Here is a 13,515-nt window from a genome sequence, read left to right as displayed (position 1 = left end):
CGCGGCCTGCCCCGGCGGACCGCGCTCAGGCGCCTGCCGCGGCGGGCGCAGCGGCTCACCCTGCCGGCCGGGCGCGACCGGGCGCCGGGCGGGAGAGCCGGGCTCGCTCGGGGCCGCTCTGTGGCAGCGCTTCCCTTCTCGCTTCTCCCTTCTCGCTCCTCGCTTCTCGCTCCTCGCTGAGGGTGCGGGGGAGAGGCCGCCCCGGCAGCCCTTCACTCCACAGCGGGTGTCTGGGCCAGCCTGCCCGCCACGGGCCGTGCCAGGCACAGAGGGTAAATCGGGAGGGGTGGTCACCCATTGCTGTGGGGGTTTCTGCTTGGTGTGAGGATAAACTCCCGAATCACCTGTGATTCTGTAAGGTCCTCTTAATGCGAAGAGACCTTCACACCACCCTCGTCTCACCCAGTGAGCAGGACGAGTGCCAACAGTGATTCCTGCAAGAAGGACAAAAGTACTTGAACTGCAGGGATGCATCGCTAAGCCAAGAGCTCTTGGAGGTTTTCCAGCAAAAGCCAGTCCCATAAATAGCAGCAAAGGTAGCCACAACTGCCACAGCCCTTGCAGTGGTTGATGTGGAAGACATTTTCACTTGCACATAGCAGGCAGTGGAAGTGTGGCAGTGTGCAAATGGTGCAAGGTGGTGAAGCAGTAACCAGGTCATTACTAAGTGTGACTTTCTACAGTTGAGTTTGTATCTTGCTTTTCTCTCTTGACTATAAAGGCTGTCTAGATAATCATCTCCAATACAGTGGAAGCCTCAATATAATTGAGATGGATTCAGCTCCATGTATTTTAACATAGCTGAAGCATCATTAGAAATCTATGCAAAACCAAAAATATTCACAACTGGGGTTAGTGTCTTGTAAAGCAGTGATTGCAAAAAAGGGTTTAGGGAATGAGGTCTGAACACCTGCTTTATACAAAGCAGCTGAAGGAGCTCTAGCTTATTGATCAGAAGATGAAGAGAGAGGTTAATGTAAAGCTATAAATTCCTGTCAAATGAGACAAAGATAGAAAAGAAATCAAATTTCTGAAACTGCAGCTAGACAATGCCAATCTATAAGTATGATGCCCTTCTGTATACAGCACTGCTGCTGGGTGAGTGGATCATTTTACACTGTTTTAACTTTTCATATCTTCCTGAACTAAAATGCTGCTTGGTAGGAGCTCAGAGCCTCTGCTTCGGTCTAAGTCGGCTTGGTCTCCAAAGGTACTAACTGTCAGAGTCACAGCAAGCAGCTGGATGGCTCCAACCATGCGCTCCCTGCTGTGCCTCGGGTGTGGGATGTGGTGGAGGCAGCTCTGAGCACTCTAAGGCTCCTGTGTCCTTGGATCTATGGTGGAAACAAGAGTTCTCCAGCCTTGCTAGCAAAGTGCTGTGGCCTCAGCTAGGCTGACATCGTGGGGCTCGATTCCCAGTGGCCCGGCTTCATTCTTGCCTGTAGTGTTTCACGTGAAGTTCTTGCATAACGTGTCATGAGATTCTTTCTTATTGTGGATCCTCACTCCTTTGAGACTACTCAGATCCCAAGACATCAGGCTTTCTATTGATTCCAAGTGACATCCAAAAATGCTGTTTCCTTCTTCATGCTGTGCCTGGCTTTCTGGACCTACCACATATGCATCATTGCAGCAGACAGGTACTTTTTAGTACTAGTGTTCTTGAGACAGGACATGTAGTGGATTATACCCCTATGCTTTTCTCTAAGCTTTTCCCATCCATAGCTCACTACTGTTCAGAGGTGTAGCCAAGTCTCTTGATAACCAATGACACAGTTCTTTCTTTGGACTTCCAATTTTTTATTTATCATCATGACATTGTAGCACAGCCTATCAAAATTATGCCATGTTTTCCCATGTTAGTAGGAAATTTATTGTCTTTGTTTTGCTCTTGCTCAAGACAAGAGCAATTTTTAATTACAGCATCTCTGAGTTTTCTGTAATTCTTTCCTTTCAAAAAGCACTAAGTTCCTTCCTAAAATTATCTTTTCATACTTTTAAAAATCAGTCCCCAAAAAGCTATGGTGCAGAGGTCTAAATTCTTATGGAAATAGCATGTTAATTAGTTTCAATAAGTAAAAGAAATGTGACAGCAAATGGCTTAATATATGGAGTTTACTCAACTCAATCCTGTAAGTAATTTCTGGAAATTAGTTCACCTGGGAAAGTACAATTAAATTCCTGGTAGATCACTAGAATAAAGATTTCCATGTGCAGCTCAAACTGCAAGTTTGCAGCAGTGAACACATTCTGACTTGTGGCATCATGTATCCAACGGAGCCTACCTGGAGCTATTCTGGGGCAACCAACTATATACAGTATATTTTAGAGTGCACCCAGGGATTTCTGGGTTCTGAGGGCAAGCCCAGCATTTTCTGCTTGGCTCAGCCCCTGCCTTTATTCTGCAGCGTCCTCTGACAGATAAAGCAGGTGATCTGAGCTTTCCCTGAGAAGGACCCTGCTGCCGCCTGCTGCAACACTGGGTAGGATGTCAATTGGCTGGAGTTCAGTGGCAGTGCTGTATCCAAATGACAAACATCTACAGCTGGCACAAAGTGTGTGCTTTGGGGAGCACATCAAGTGTTAGTGTGTGCCTGTGCCCAAGCATTAAGGAAGAGTACAGACAGAAGCCCATATCCTGGAAGGGGCCCATGCACTGTGGCTCCAGGGTCTACCTCATTGTCACGTGGAACATACAAATACATTGAGTTGGGTAGGGCTTTTTATCCTCAGGGAATGGCAACTTTTTCAACACCGGAATGTTCCTTCGGCTCCCCGGAGTGATCCCTTTCTCTAGCCCACTCTGGATGAGTCCAGAGTGACTCAGTGAAATTGTCTGTTTGAGAAGGTGTCAGAGCTCATGTAGACAACCTTATGATCTGGAGAACAGGAGGCAATGCACTTCCAAGGAGCAGGGACCTGGGTAGTCCTCCTTCTTCAAATCCGTACACACACTGTGTGAGGATCTGCCTTCACAGAAGGACAAGTGGGCTGTACGAACCAAGCTACTTGAGTGGTACATGTAAACTTGGCCAGTGGCGACAAGTAATAGGCCTTGAACTTCTCTTCCACTGTGTCCTATATCTGATGTAAAGCCGGCACTGGAGAGAGGGTTTCTGTCTACACATTGAAGATACCAGTTGAGTTTGAGTTTAGCCAGCTGGAATAACACCACATTAGTGTAGGGCCATAATAGGACACCCTAGTCTGTGGGTCTTATTCAAGGCCAACATTCCACTCTGGGGACCATGGGGCTCAGTGGACTCTGTACAGTGACTGTGCTGCCATGGTTCCAAGCACCTAGATGGAGAGTGCCTCAAGAGAGCCTCTTTTAAGAAAGAGAATAGTTCGCACAGCTTTCTTTGCTTGCTTTTGCTCTTTTTTTTCTGTCTAGGCCTGTCTAGCCCACTAAGTTGTATTAATCTCAGACACATAAATATTGTTTGAACATGGAATTGATTGTGCTTTTAATCTGATTTACTTAGAGACAGGCCCATGTAATCGCATTGTCTTACCTCCTGCTCGTTCATGTCCATCTCTTAAATCATTTGCAAATCTCAGCCAAGTTTGATAAAGCAATAGAGCTCTTAAAGATATTAAATTCTTACAAGTGTGAAAACTGGAAACTGGATAAATTAAAAGTGGGAGCTCAACATTTAGCTGTTTTTGTGGCTTACTGGCAAGTTAATCAATACCCCCGTAGCGCAGAACCAGACATGGCATGCCACCTCCTGCTCAGCAGGAAAGTGGGTAATATGGGAAGGATGAAAGGATGGCATGATTGGGATGGCCATGGGGATAGCATGGAGTGACTGCTGAGAACTGGTTTCGTCAGAAGTAACTCAGCAAAAAGCTGCTTTATTTTGATAGGGAATATCAAAACTAAAACTGACATCAGAAGAAGGGCCATTAGGTCAAAATCAGGAGGGTGGGTTTTTGGGTCTACCTTATGTGTGACATCTGTGAAATCACTGACTCTTCTATCCTTCAGTTTTTCCATCAAAACAACATAAAGCATTCAGAGCTCCTCATGTAGAAAGGGCTGCAGATTTGTTATTTATGAACGTAGTTTGGTGTTTCTAATGCTAGTCAGGGTGGGAAATGCTACAGCACGTGCAAATCAAGCTAAAAAGTGTTGTATCTTTTCCATTGCCTTAGGAAAAAAAAACAACTGAGGGAGGAGGACGGGGCTTAGCATCAGTGCAAGATGAGAGAAGGGTCCCATTAATCCCTGTTCAATCTAGCCCAGTGCCTCATTTCCCAAAGGCTCATTTAGAACAACAGTTCAATTTTTTGCAGCTTATGAAAGACATGCTTGCTCCACACTCTTTTTCGTATGACTGAAAGCAGCAGGATAGCCTTGACATGTAAGTAACGCTGGTTTCTAACTACCAGTCTTCTTGCGGCTGTGGGCTAGGCAGCTCTTGAAAATTTTGCATCTAATTTTAAAACAAAGGCTGGCATTCAGCAGCCTCTGGAGGAAAGATTGGAGTTTCGGGGTGTCTCCAGTGAGTGCCTCCGGCCGGAGGAGGAGGCTGGCTGCCTGCAGGGTGCACTGCTGTCCCGCACTGTGCAGCCGCCCACCCCACGGGCATCCCACCGGCAGAAGCTTCATCTCCAAGTGGGCTTACATGGATTTTTTTAAAGCATAGCAATAAATACGCCAAAATACACTGACTGCGGGAATGGCCATGTTGTGTTTGTGAAAAATTAAACTTTACCCTTGTTAAGCGCCTGCGCTGCTGGCTCTGCCCTTCAGTCACCAGAGGACAAAGTGAAGCCACTGTTTCTCGGGGAAAAAGAGCTAAACACATTATACTTAAATATTTTAATGTATGTGTCCAGTGGACTGTATGACAGGTCTCAGTTGTTGATCTTGCAGTTTGTCCTGTTTAAACGTGAAGTTCATGGAAGGCTAAGGTAGAGGTCGTATTGCCACTTGAAAAGGCATCCTCTAGAGTTTTGAGCCTGTGGAGCTGTTTCACATGAGGCAGAGTATGACTCATGCTAATGAAAAGGGTAAAGAAGATTTTTTTAAAGAAATATATCACAGTTAAATTAGTTTAGACAGCATGACATCAGAGAGTAATTAAATAGGTTTGTTGGAATTCCGTTTCCAATTCCTGAGTTCAGGTTTGTAAAAGATTTCTGAGCACCTGCAGATCTCTGTGTGTGAAATATTTTCACTGGAAAGGATTCAAAACTTTAAAAAAACCTTTTAACACAGAGGCAGCATTACGCCATTCTTCCTTCTTGGAAAAAAAACCCCCTTGGATTTAAACAGGACTCCTTCAAGTTTTCAGTCAGTTTTACAGAAGAAAACGAGGTGGTAAACTTTCCCTTTTCAAGAACAAGTTCTTTATAGCTGCTAACTGAAGTCAGGGGAGCTTATATCTGAGTACATGAGCATTTCCACTATGGGACTGGATACAAGTATTGAACAACGAGATTTGAAATGTTTTAATCTCAAACGAAAACCATTTTTGCTGACTTTGGTTTTTAATTTCTTTCATGTTTTCTTTTGCCAAACTGGAGGAACCTTTTCTGATTTTTTCTTTAGTGGCATTCAGAGGAAGACCAGAGGATGAAAATCCTGCATTTTCTCACTTTACTGCTTTGGCATTTGACTTGGCTGTCTCTGGATCTAGTTCCTGGAGCGCTGAGTAATTCTGAGGCAGGCCAGAGTAATCCAGGATCTAAACTAGGTTTTTTAAAAGCAGAAGGAAAAGAGAGGAATCCCTCAGCACGGGCAGGTACACTGAGGACTGCAAGCCATGGATATAGTACTGGGACCTCAAAGGCTAGGACTAAAAGCAGTGCTGTTCAGGCTGGAGCTCTGCTGGCCAAGAACGATGAATCAAAGAAGGTTCTCTCAAGAACAGCAGCCATGGAGGGCAAGGTAGGACATCTCCCCAGCAGACCTTCTGGAGTAAGGACAGTGACTCCAAAGGTTCAAAATCTTAGCAGCAAAGTGGCTTTGAAAAAAACTGGCACAAGCAGTACTGACACTGATTCTTTCAAAACCAAAAAGACTAAAGAGCCTGTAACCCAGAGGGATACTAAGGAAACTTTCAGACATCCCCCTATAACGCCACATGAATACATGCTGTCTTTGTACAGGACTCTCTCAGATGCAGAAAGAAAAGGTGTTAATGGAAGTGTAAAACTGGAAGCTGGACTTGCCAATACAATAACCAGCTTTATAGACAAAGGACAAGGTAAGAAAGGAGGTTGTGTGTGTGTGTGTGTGGACAGAGAGAGATGTCTGAGTGTGTTTATACATGTAGAGAGTATTAGAAAATAATCATACTTTGTTAAAGTCAAATAGCTCTTATTAATGTAAATTAAATCGTACAGCTTTACTGCAGATTTTGTCCTGCCTTATCTTGGAAAATGCAGTTAGAGGCAGAACTAGATGGTCATGTGGCAGCCAAACAAAACATTTAGAAAATATTTTAGATGCATATTGTTGAAAATCAATCAGTCTTTGCATGGTTAGGTGTTTAAAAACCTTTTAAATGTTTGTCTTATTTTCTTTCCATAACTAGCTCCTGGAAAGTGCTAACGTCAGATTTTATTGTAAAGTATGTCTAAAAACACATGATATGCTAAGAACGGGGCTATTCCATGAAAAAACCACAAGTTTCAGTATCAAAGGGCCAGCCTGATTTGTTCAAGGTAGAATTGTGAGGAACTACACTGTAGACCCAGGAGTCATTATAGCATAGGGTGGGTGTATCTATACTAGCTTGAAGCTCATGCTTTCACATACCACCAACCTTCTATCTACAGAAGCCCACAGCTAAGCACAGACTAACAACAAGAGAAATAACTTATGGAACTCTAGAATTTGTGGTTCAACATTCTGGTTCCAAATTTTTTTTGAAATTTGGACTAGTGTCTGCTTTCACACAAGAAATAACCAGGCTCCCAAAGAATGATGTTCACCGTACCACTCTGGTTGGAGAGCCCCATGTTGCTTCCAGTGACATTAGTAAGAGTTTTGTCATGTACAGCTGATAAGGTAATGGATTGATAAGGTAATAAGGACTGGATTTGTTTGCCATTTATGAATAGCTTGGCTTCTGGGAAGCGATGATACGCTACTCACAAGTGCTGCATTCAGGTTCTCAGCTCGCCACTGGAAGGCATTGTTAATGTAACATCACTAAAATGTTGGCTTAGCCATATTCCTTGTTAGTGCTGCTCATGAGTTTAACCAAGCAAATGTAATGTCAGGTTAAAGGGAGGTATGTTTTTCTGCCCAATTTGAAAAAGTTGTGAATCATGTGGAGTTAAGTTAATATGGCAATTATCCTTGTGTCTGGCAGTTCCTGGGGGATGTTAGTTTTAAAAGACTAATTCACTATTGTATTGTCTAAGGGTAAATTTGATCATGTTTGGAGCCAGCATGAGGTCTGGGCACCACTGAAGCTCTGTTTCGGTAACTTAAGTAGCATGTAAGTGGTGAATAGGCCCTGTGAGTGCTCAGCCCTGAAAAAGGACTACTTTTCAATTGGCTAATTGCTACTTTGAAGCTAGAAAATGCCCGCCGGTGAAAGAAATGAGATTTCTACAAGGCCAACTCAGAAACTCATTTCCCTGTTGAGTCACTGAGTTCTTCTGGGTCCATGCATAGAACTGATCCCTTAGACAAAAATTGCTCTTTCTGTTTGGTGGGCTAATTAAGGAAACTTCTAGGCTTATGAGCAAACTTCAGGAAAACCATTAAGAATTGAATAACTGATATTGATCTGTGCTTGATCTACATTTAAAAATGTGTGTGCTTTTTTTAGACGACCGAGCACCAACTATAAGAAAACAGAAATATATTTTTGACATCAGTGCATTAGAAAAAGATGGTTTGCTGGGAGCAGAGCTTCGAATATTGAGGAAGAAGCCTTCTGATACGTGGAAGTCTCATTCTTCTGGAAAAAATTCCCAAGTGAAATTATTTAGTTGCTCTACAAACAGACAAGCAGCAACACTCCTGGACTCTCGTACTGTCAGTATCACAGATACACCAAAGTGGGAAGTGTTTGACATCTGGAAACTTTTCAGGAACTTTAAAAACTTGGTTAACTTGTGTTTTGAACTGGAAACTTTTGACAGGGGGAGAGCTGTTGATCTCAGGAGTGTGGGATTTAATAGAACAGGAAGACAGGTCAATGAAAAGGCTCTCTTCTTGGTATTTGGGAGGACGAAAAAAAGAGACTTATTTTTCAATGAAATCAAAGCTAGATCCGGACAAGACGACAAAACTGTTTATGAGTACTTATTCAATCAGAGGCGGAAGAGGAGAGCTCCTTTAGCAACACGGCAAGGGAAGAGGCCCACTAAGAATCTGAAGGCAAGGTGTAGCAGAAAAGCCCTCCACGTGAATTTTAAGGATATGGGCTGGGATGACTGGATAATAGCCCCTCTAGAGTATGAAGCATATCACTGTGAAGGGCTTTGTGAATTCCCCCTTCGATCCCATCTGGAGCCCACCAATCACGCAGTTATCCAAACATTAATGAACTCAATGGACCCAGAATCAACACCCCCAACTTGCTGTGTCCCAACCAGGCTCAGTCCTATTAGCATTCTTTTCATTGACTCTGCAAACAATGTGGTCTACAAGCAGTATGAGGACATGGTGGTGGAGTCGTGTGGTTGTAGGTAGCAGAACAGTTGCTCACATGAATACGTTATGAAAGGTAATATGATACATTGAACATAACCTCTCCTCAAACAAGGTGAACTAGATTTCTTACCTCTAGGGTAAGTATGTTTACAAGGATGTAGCAATAAATCTAGTGCTTCTATATGTCTCTCCACCGTGGGCACATGTCAGTAGCATTTGGATGCTGTCATGCAACCTGATGTAAGGCCTTGTGCCGGCAACATGAGACTGGCTCTAACTGAAGTCCATGGCAGAGAAGATTATACCTCTACACCTCTAGATTGCCTGCTTTTAGCCTCCAGGCAGTGGGTAAAGATGGCATCAGTGAGCTGTGGATATGACCTATTTGATCCTTTGAACAATGTTCTTGAGACTGAATTTGTGTCTGGCTGCCATGTGCTTTGTCCATTAAGAAATGTAAGAAAAGAGTCCTGATGTCTAGAAGAGAAGGTTTTGTTCCGGTGTGCTCCCATTTTGGTGTAAATAGTTACACTGTAATATGATTTCTTTCTGATTAGCTCTTGAAACTATTCATATATAAAAAAGGAGTCATTAAATATGATATGTTGATTTAGTTTTAAGTTTTACATGGAGATAGGTGATGCAGGAGGTATTTGCTTCTGTGTATGTTTTCCTCCAAGCTACATATCTTTCTTAAGTATCCACCTTTCCATTATTATGTAGCAAGATATATTACTCTGTATAAGGTCCAAGTTGTTCTCAAATGCTCATAGTAAAAGTGTTCAATTATGGCATAAGATGTAATAAATTATTGACACAGTGCTACATTGTGTCTAGCTGTCCAACACTGCATAATTATAATGCTATTAAGAAATTGTTTTTAATGTTTTTGTACAATAAATACAAGTGAAAGGGACTTTTCAGCGCAGCAGAATGCCAGTGGTATGCAAAACACATCCATGGATTTTGCTTGCCTCTAACTCTGCTGCCACAGAGACTAACTGTGGAAAAATTGGAAGAAAGATCTGAAAGAATGGCATGGTTTGATCTGGTGGGGAATGATGCTATCACCTGATGTATCTGGGGCAAAAATGAGTTAAGCAGATGATTGCAAAAGAGCTCTGGTATCCTTTAATTCCACCCTCCAAAGGCTGTGTGTTCGTGTATCCCCTTTATCTATTCTCAACATGGATTATAGATTTATTGTGGGATTACTCTGTCTATGTTTCCACCTACAAAACTAAGTACCAGATGTTCAACTGTAGATGGATCAGAAAGGTCATAAGAACCATCAGAAATTATTGAAGTAGGTTATCAATAGTATAAAATAATAAATGGTAAGGTTTGGTGGTGTTTCATCACAGTTTAAACCATCAAGTGACATAATTTCCTGGATCTGAACTCTCCTCTGCACAGCACCACTGGTGTGGGGAGTGGCAGGGAGCTGAATATGGCCCCTGAGGTCCTCCTGGTCAGTACCCCAGACTGGATGTGGTGTAGCTCACACTAGTGGCAAACTGTCCTAAATTCCTAGTCAATAGCCATAGAGAAACAGTGGCAAAAAGCTCTGCCCTTCCTCCTTCACTCTCTAGGTGGCTGAGCCTTTAACCAGCTTAAAATACCTGGTTAAGCAACCTTGCTGCCAGACATATGGGGTTCCCCTGTGCCTGCAGACCTGTCAGGTACCATAATCTACAGCATGGTGATACAAAAAAAACACTGCAGGGAGCTTTCGTGTATATGATCTCTTTGTAATAACTTAGCACCAGGATTTCTACCTGCAGGAACTGATACTGCTTGGTGCAGGCCATGCAATAACACAAACCGAGGTGGGTCAGAAGTGTGTCCTTGACAGGAGGGCGAATCACTAACTAGCAGGTTAACAGGCATGCAGAATGACAAGCACTTGAAGCTACTTTGTAACATGTGCATGAGAAATTCTGGCATCTTAGGCCAGGACCAACAGTTACTGTCCCCTGCACTAACTGCTTATCACCAGCCACTCTTATATGACTTTCAAAACAATAAGGAGTTTTTAATTCTGAGCTTTACTACAGGCTCATTTAGATATGATTTACTATTGCTACAGTAAGAGAGAAAACATTGTCCTGCCAAGCCCACAGCCAAGAGGGCATCTCAGACTTTTTTTGCCTTTTCTGCTCAAGCAGTTCTTTTCTTGCTCCTGGCTGTTTTCTAGGTGAATGGCTTGCAGCTTTTAAGGATCCTTTCTCTAGCACTGACCACAGCTACCTTCTGGAGAGGTTGGCTAGATGACAATGAGAAAGGATTTCCCTTTCTTCCACGCGTGATAGAGTGCTGCTCCCCATGCACATTCCCAGTGCTCTGTTCTCATGTATGACAGACAAAGCTGTGCCCCGCCATTTATTAACCACACAGGCACATTCCTCAATGGCTTAGGGTGATCAGTTTAAAATAGCAAATACAGGCTATTTAAATTCACTTGAAGCAAATCTAAGTTCTTTTTAACAGACGAGTTAACTCCTGGGATTATTACTGCCTGCAAAGGGCAGTTTGTTTCAGTTCCAGCTGGATTCGTGAGATGCTGCAACAGCTTTGGAGGAAGGTAGCATTGGTGTTACATGCAATGCATGATAGTTTGGAAATCTAAGGAGGAAAATTACTATACACTTTATGTGGCAGAGCTGTTGGTCAGCCTGAGGATCCTGGTGATGCTGGTCACCATAAAAAGTTTTAAAAACCTAGTAGGTATCTCTCTGAGGGTCTTGTTTCCTGTCCTTGTACAAATTCCTCAATACATGAATAAAGCAAGATAAAGATTTAGGTAAATGGTAATTAAATTGAGTAGGTATCAGCATCTAAATGGAAAAAAATGCTAAGATTTTGCAATTATCCCAAAGCAAACAGTATGAACTGAAGAACTGAAAGAAATACTGACATACTAATGTCTTAAAAAACACACTTTGATAATGGTTCAAAAACCAAAATTCTGCTAGGGAGTAGTTATACCTTGAAGGAAAAAAACCCCACCAACCAAAACCAACTACTAGGTCTTTAATATCAGTTTAAACAAACTTGAAACTACAGACACTAAAATGCTGGAATTGTAATGGATTATTACCACGTCAGAATTGCCAGATATTTGGTTTGGCTTAAAGAGAAGCAATTTCAGCCCAAGTGTTCAGGTTAGGAGGTAACACGACATTCACTTTGCTTAGTTGGTAGCTCAAATGTGTCGACGTTCAGAAGGGATGGTCCTGGCACTACTCAAGTTTGGTCCAGCTCAAAGTGAGGAGTTTACAATGGTGGCAATAGTAGATGGCAGGATTAGGGTAGTTTTTTCACTTTTACACTTTTTACACAGTTTTTTCACACTCAGATTGAATATCCTTGGTTTGCAACACTGGTTGTAAACTAGTGCTGCAATGTCAAGAGTATCCTTTTGCATTTACATTACTGAAATTGTTTGATAACTCTGGGAATTCCAGTTCCATGCTATTCTACTCTGGAGTGGTCTACTGACTTTCACTATGGTGTAAATGTATACTAGCCTATAGGTGCTTTATTGGTGTATTGTTTGAGCCATTGGGATCATCTGGCACAGACTTCTGTCTCTGCAATTAATTATAAGATACTTACTGAATGGTTATGATCACTTAAATCTACAGTGTTGAAGGGAGTGACCTCTTTCACTGCTCTTTTCAAAGCAGTTTCTGTTATTCTTAATTCACCTAAAATTTCAATAGCAACAAAAAGATGCTGCCAGAGTGACCTGTCATTTTTTTTCTGAATTCCACATATCCATTCAATTTCTACTCACAAACCACTGCAAATCTTGTCAAGACTCTACATGGACATCTGCAGTTTCAGTTGTCTGGCGTGAGAACAGAAACACATATCGAAACTTTCCAGGATATGTGAATGGTGGCCATTACAAACATTCATTATCACCAATAAGCACAAAAGCACAACCCAGGTGGACTTCACTGAACCCTCATTCCTCTCTGAAAATAGAGGTTTAGGGATAGGGCACAGGCTGGGGCTGATACCAAGGAAAGTAACTGGAAAGAAACAGAGAACCTTGAAATTGCAGAAGTTTGGCACTATTTTCTTTAGCCTGGTCATTATATAATGTGCAAAGATAGACACCCAAAATTATTGTTACAACTTTCTTCCCATGGGTGACTTGGTGGTAGAAACGCACAGAAACCTGAGCTGTAAAGCAATACAGGTTAAAAGTTCAGCTTTCCACCTTTATGATGGCAGGTTTCACTCTCTCACTGAGAATGCCTCATTTGTATTTACTTTTTAGGGTCATTATCTGTCCCATGAGAGTCTTTGTGAAGGTCCAAATTTCAAATAAACAGTACACTATAAGACAGGTATGTGTGGATAATTTTTGTTGTATTTGGCTAAAATATGGGTACTAAGCTCAATAGGTAAACATAAAAGTATGCCATTTAAAACAATGCATTCCCATTAGTGTTTGAATATGTGCCTAAAGTCCATGTACACTTTTACATGGTTATGTCATTTCCTGTGTAAAATGAGCTTGTTTATACAGCAGCCATATGAAAGATGCAGTAACCCGCTATGTGGGCTATTTGAAGCTTTCTTTAAGAAACATAAAAACCTCTTGACCCTTGTATAATAAAAGGTGTTAAAAGATACTGCTTTTATAACATCTTAGCCAACACTAATAAGAATGTACAAAGCAAACAAATTTTTTTTTTTACTCCATAGTCCTGGTCAATCACGTGTTATTTTATGAATTTACTGTTGCTGTTGGGTAGTAAAATGATATTTGAAAATAAAATTGCATGGGATTTCATTGCTTCTCAACAGATTTAATAAACAAGGAAATCTTAACATTTTTTGAAAAACAGTAAATACACTGCAGTAAATACACT

General features: G+C 42.0%; 1 protein-coding gene across 4 annotated transcripts in view; it reads left to right on the top strand.

Annotated features, from left to right (window-relative positions):
* Positions 1-9,451, top strand: part of GDF5 (growth differentiation factor 5) — a 138,907-nt gene extending 129,456 nt beyond the window's left edge. The window contains exons 1-3 of one of the 4 annotated variants that reach the window (XM_069807827.1): positions 191-4,367; positions 6,121-6,218; positions 7,797-9,451. In XM_069807827.1, the coding sequence (XP_069663928.1) occupies positions 4,366-4,367; positions 6,121-6,218; positions 7,797-8,665 (969 nt within the window). In that variant the 5' untranslated portion in view covers positions 191-4,365 and the 3' untranslated portion in view covers positions 8,666-9,451. Of the gene's footprint in view, positions 1-190; positions 6,219-7,796 lie in introns of those variants that run through there. The other 3 variants (XM_069807812.1, XM_069807819.1, XM_009922957.2) reach the window with 3 other exon arrangements.
* Positions 9,452-13,515: the final 4,064 nt, after the last annotated feature.

Source organism: Haliaeetus albicilla, chromosome 2, assembly GCF_947461875.1.
Source record: "Haliaeetus albicilla chromosome 2, bHalAlb1.1, whole genome shotgun sequence".
Classification (NCBI taxonomy): Eukaryota; Metazoa; Chordata; class Aves; order Accipitriformes; family Accipitridae; genus Haliaeetus; species Haliaeetus albicilla.
Note: the sequence above shows the minus strand (reverse complement) of the source record. Positions and strands in the feature narration are given on the sequence as shown.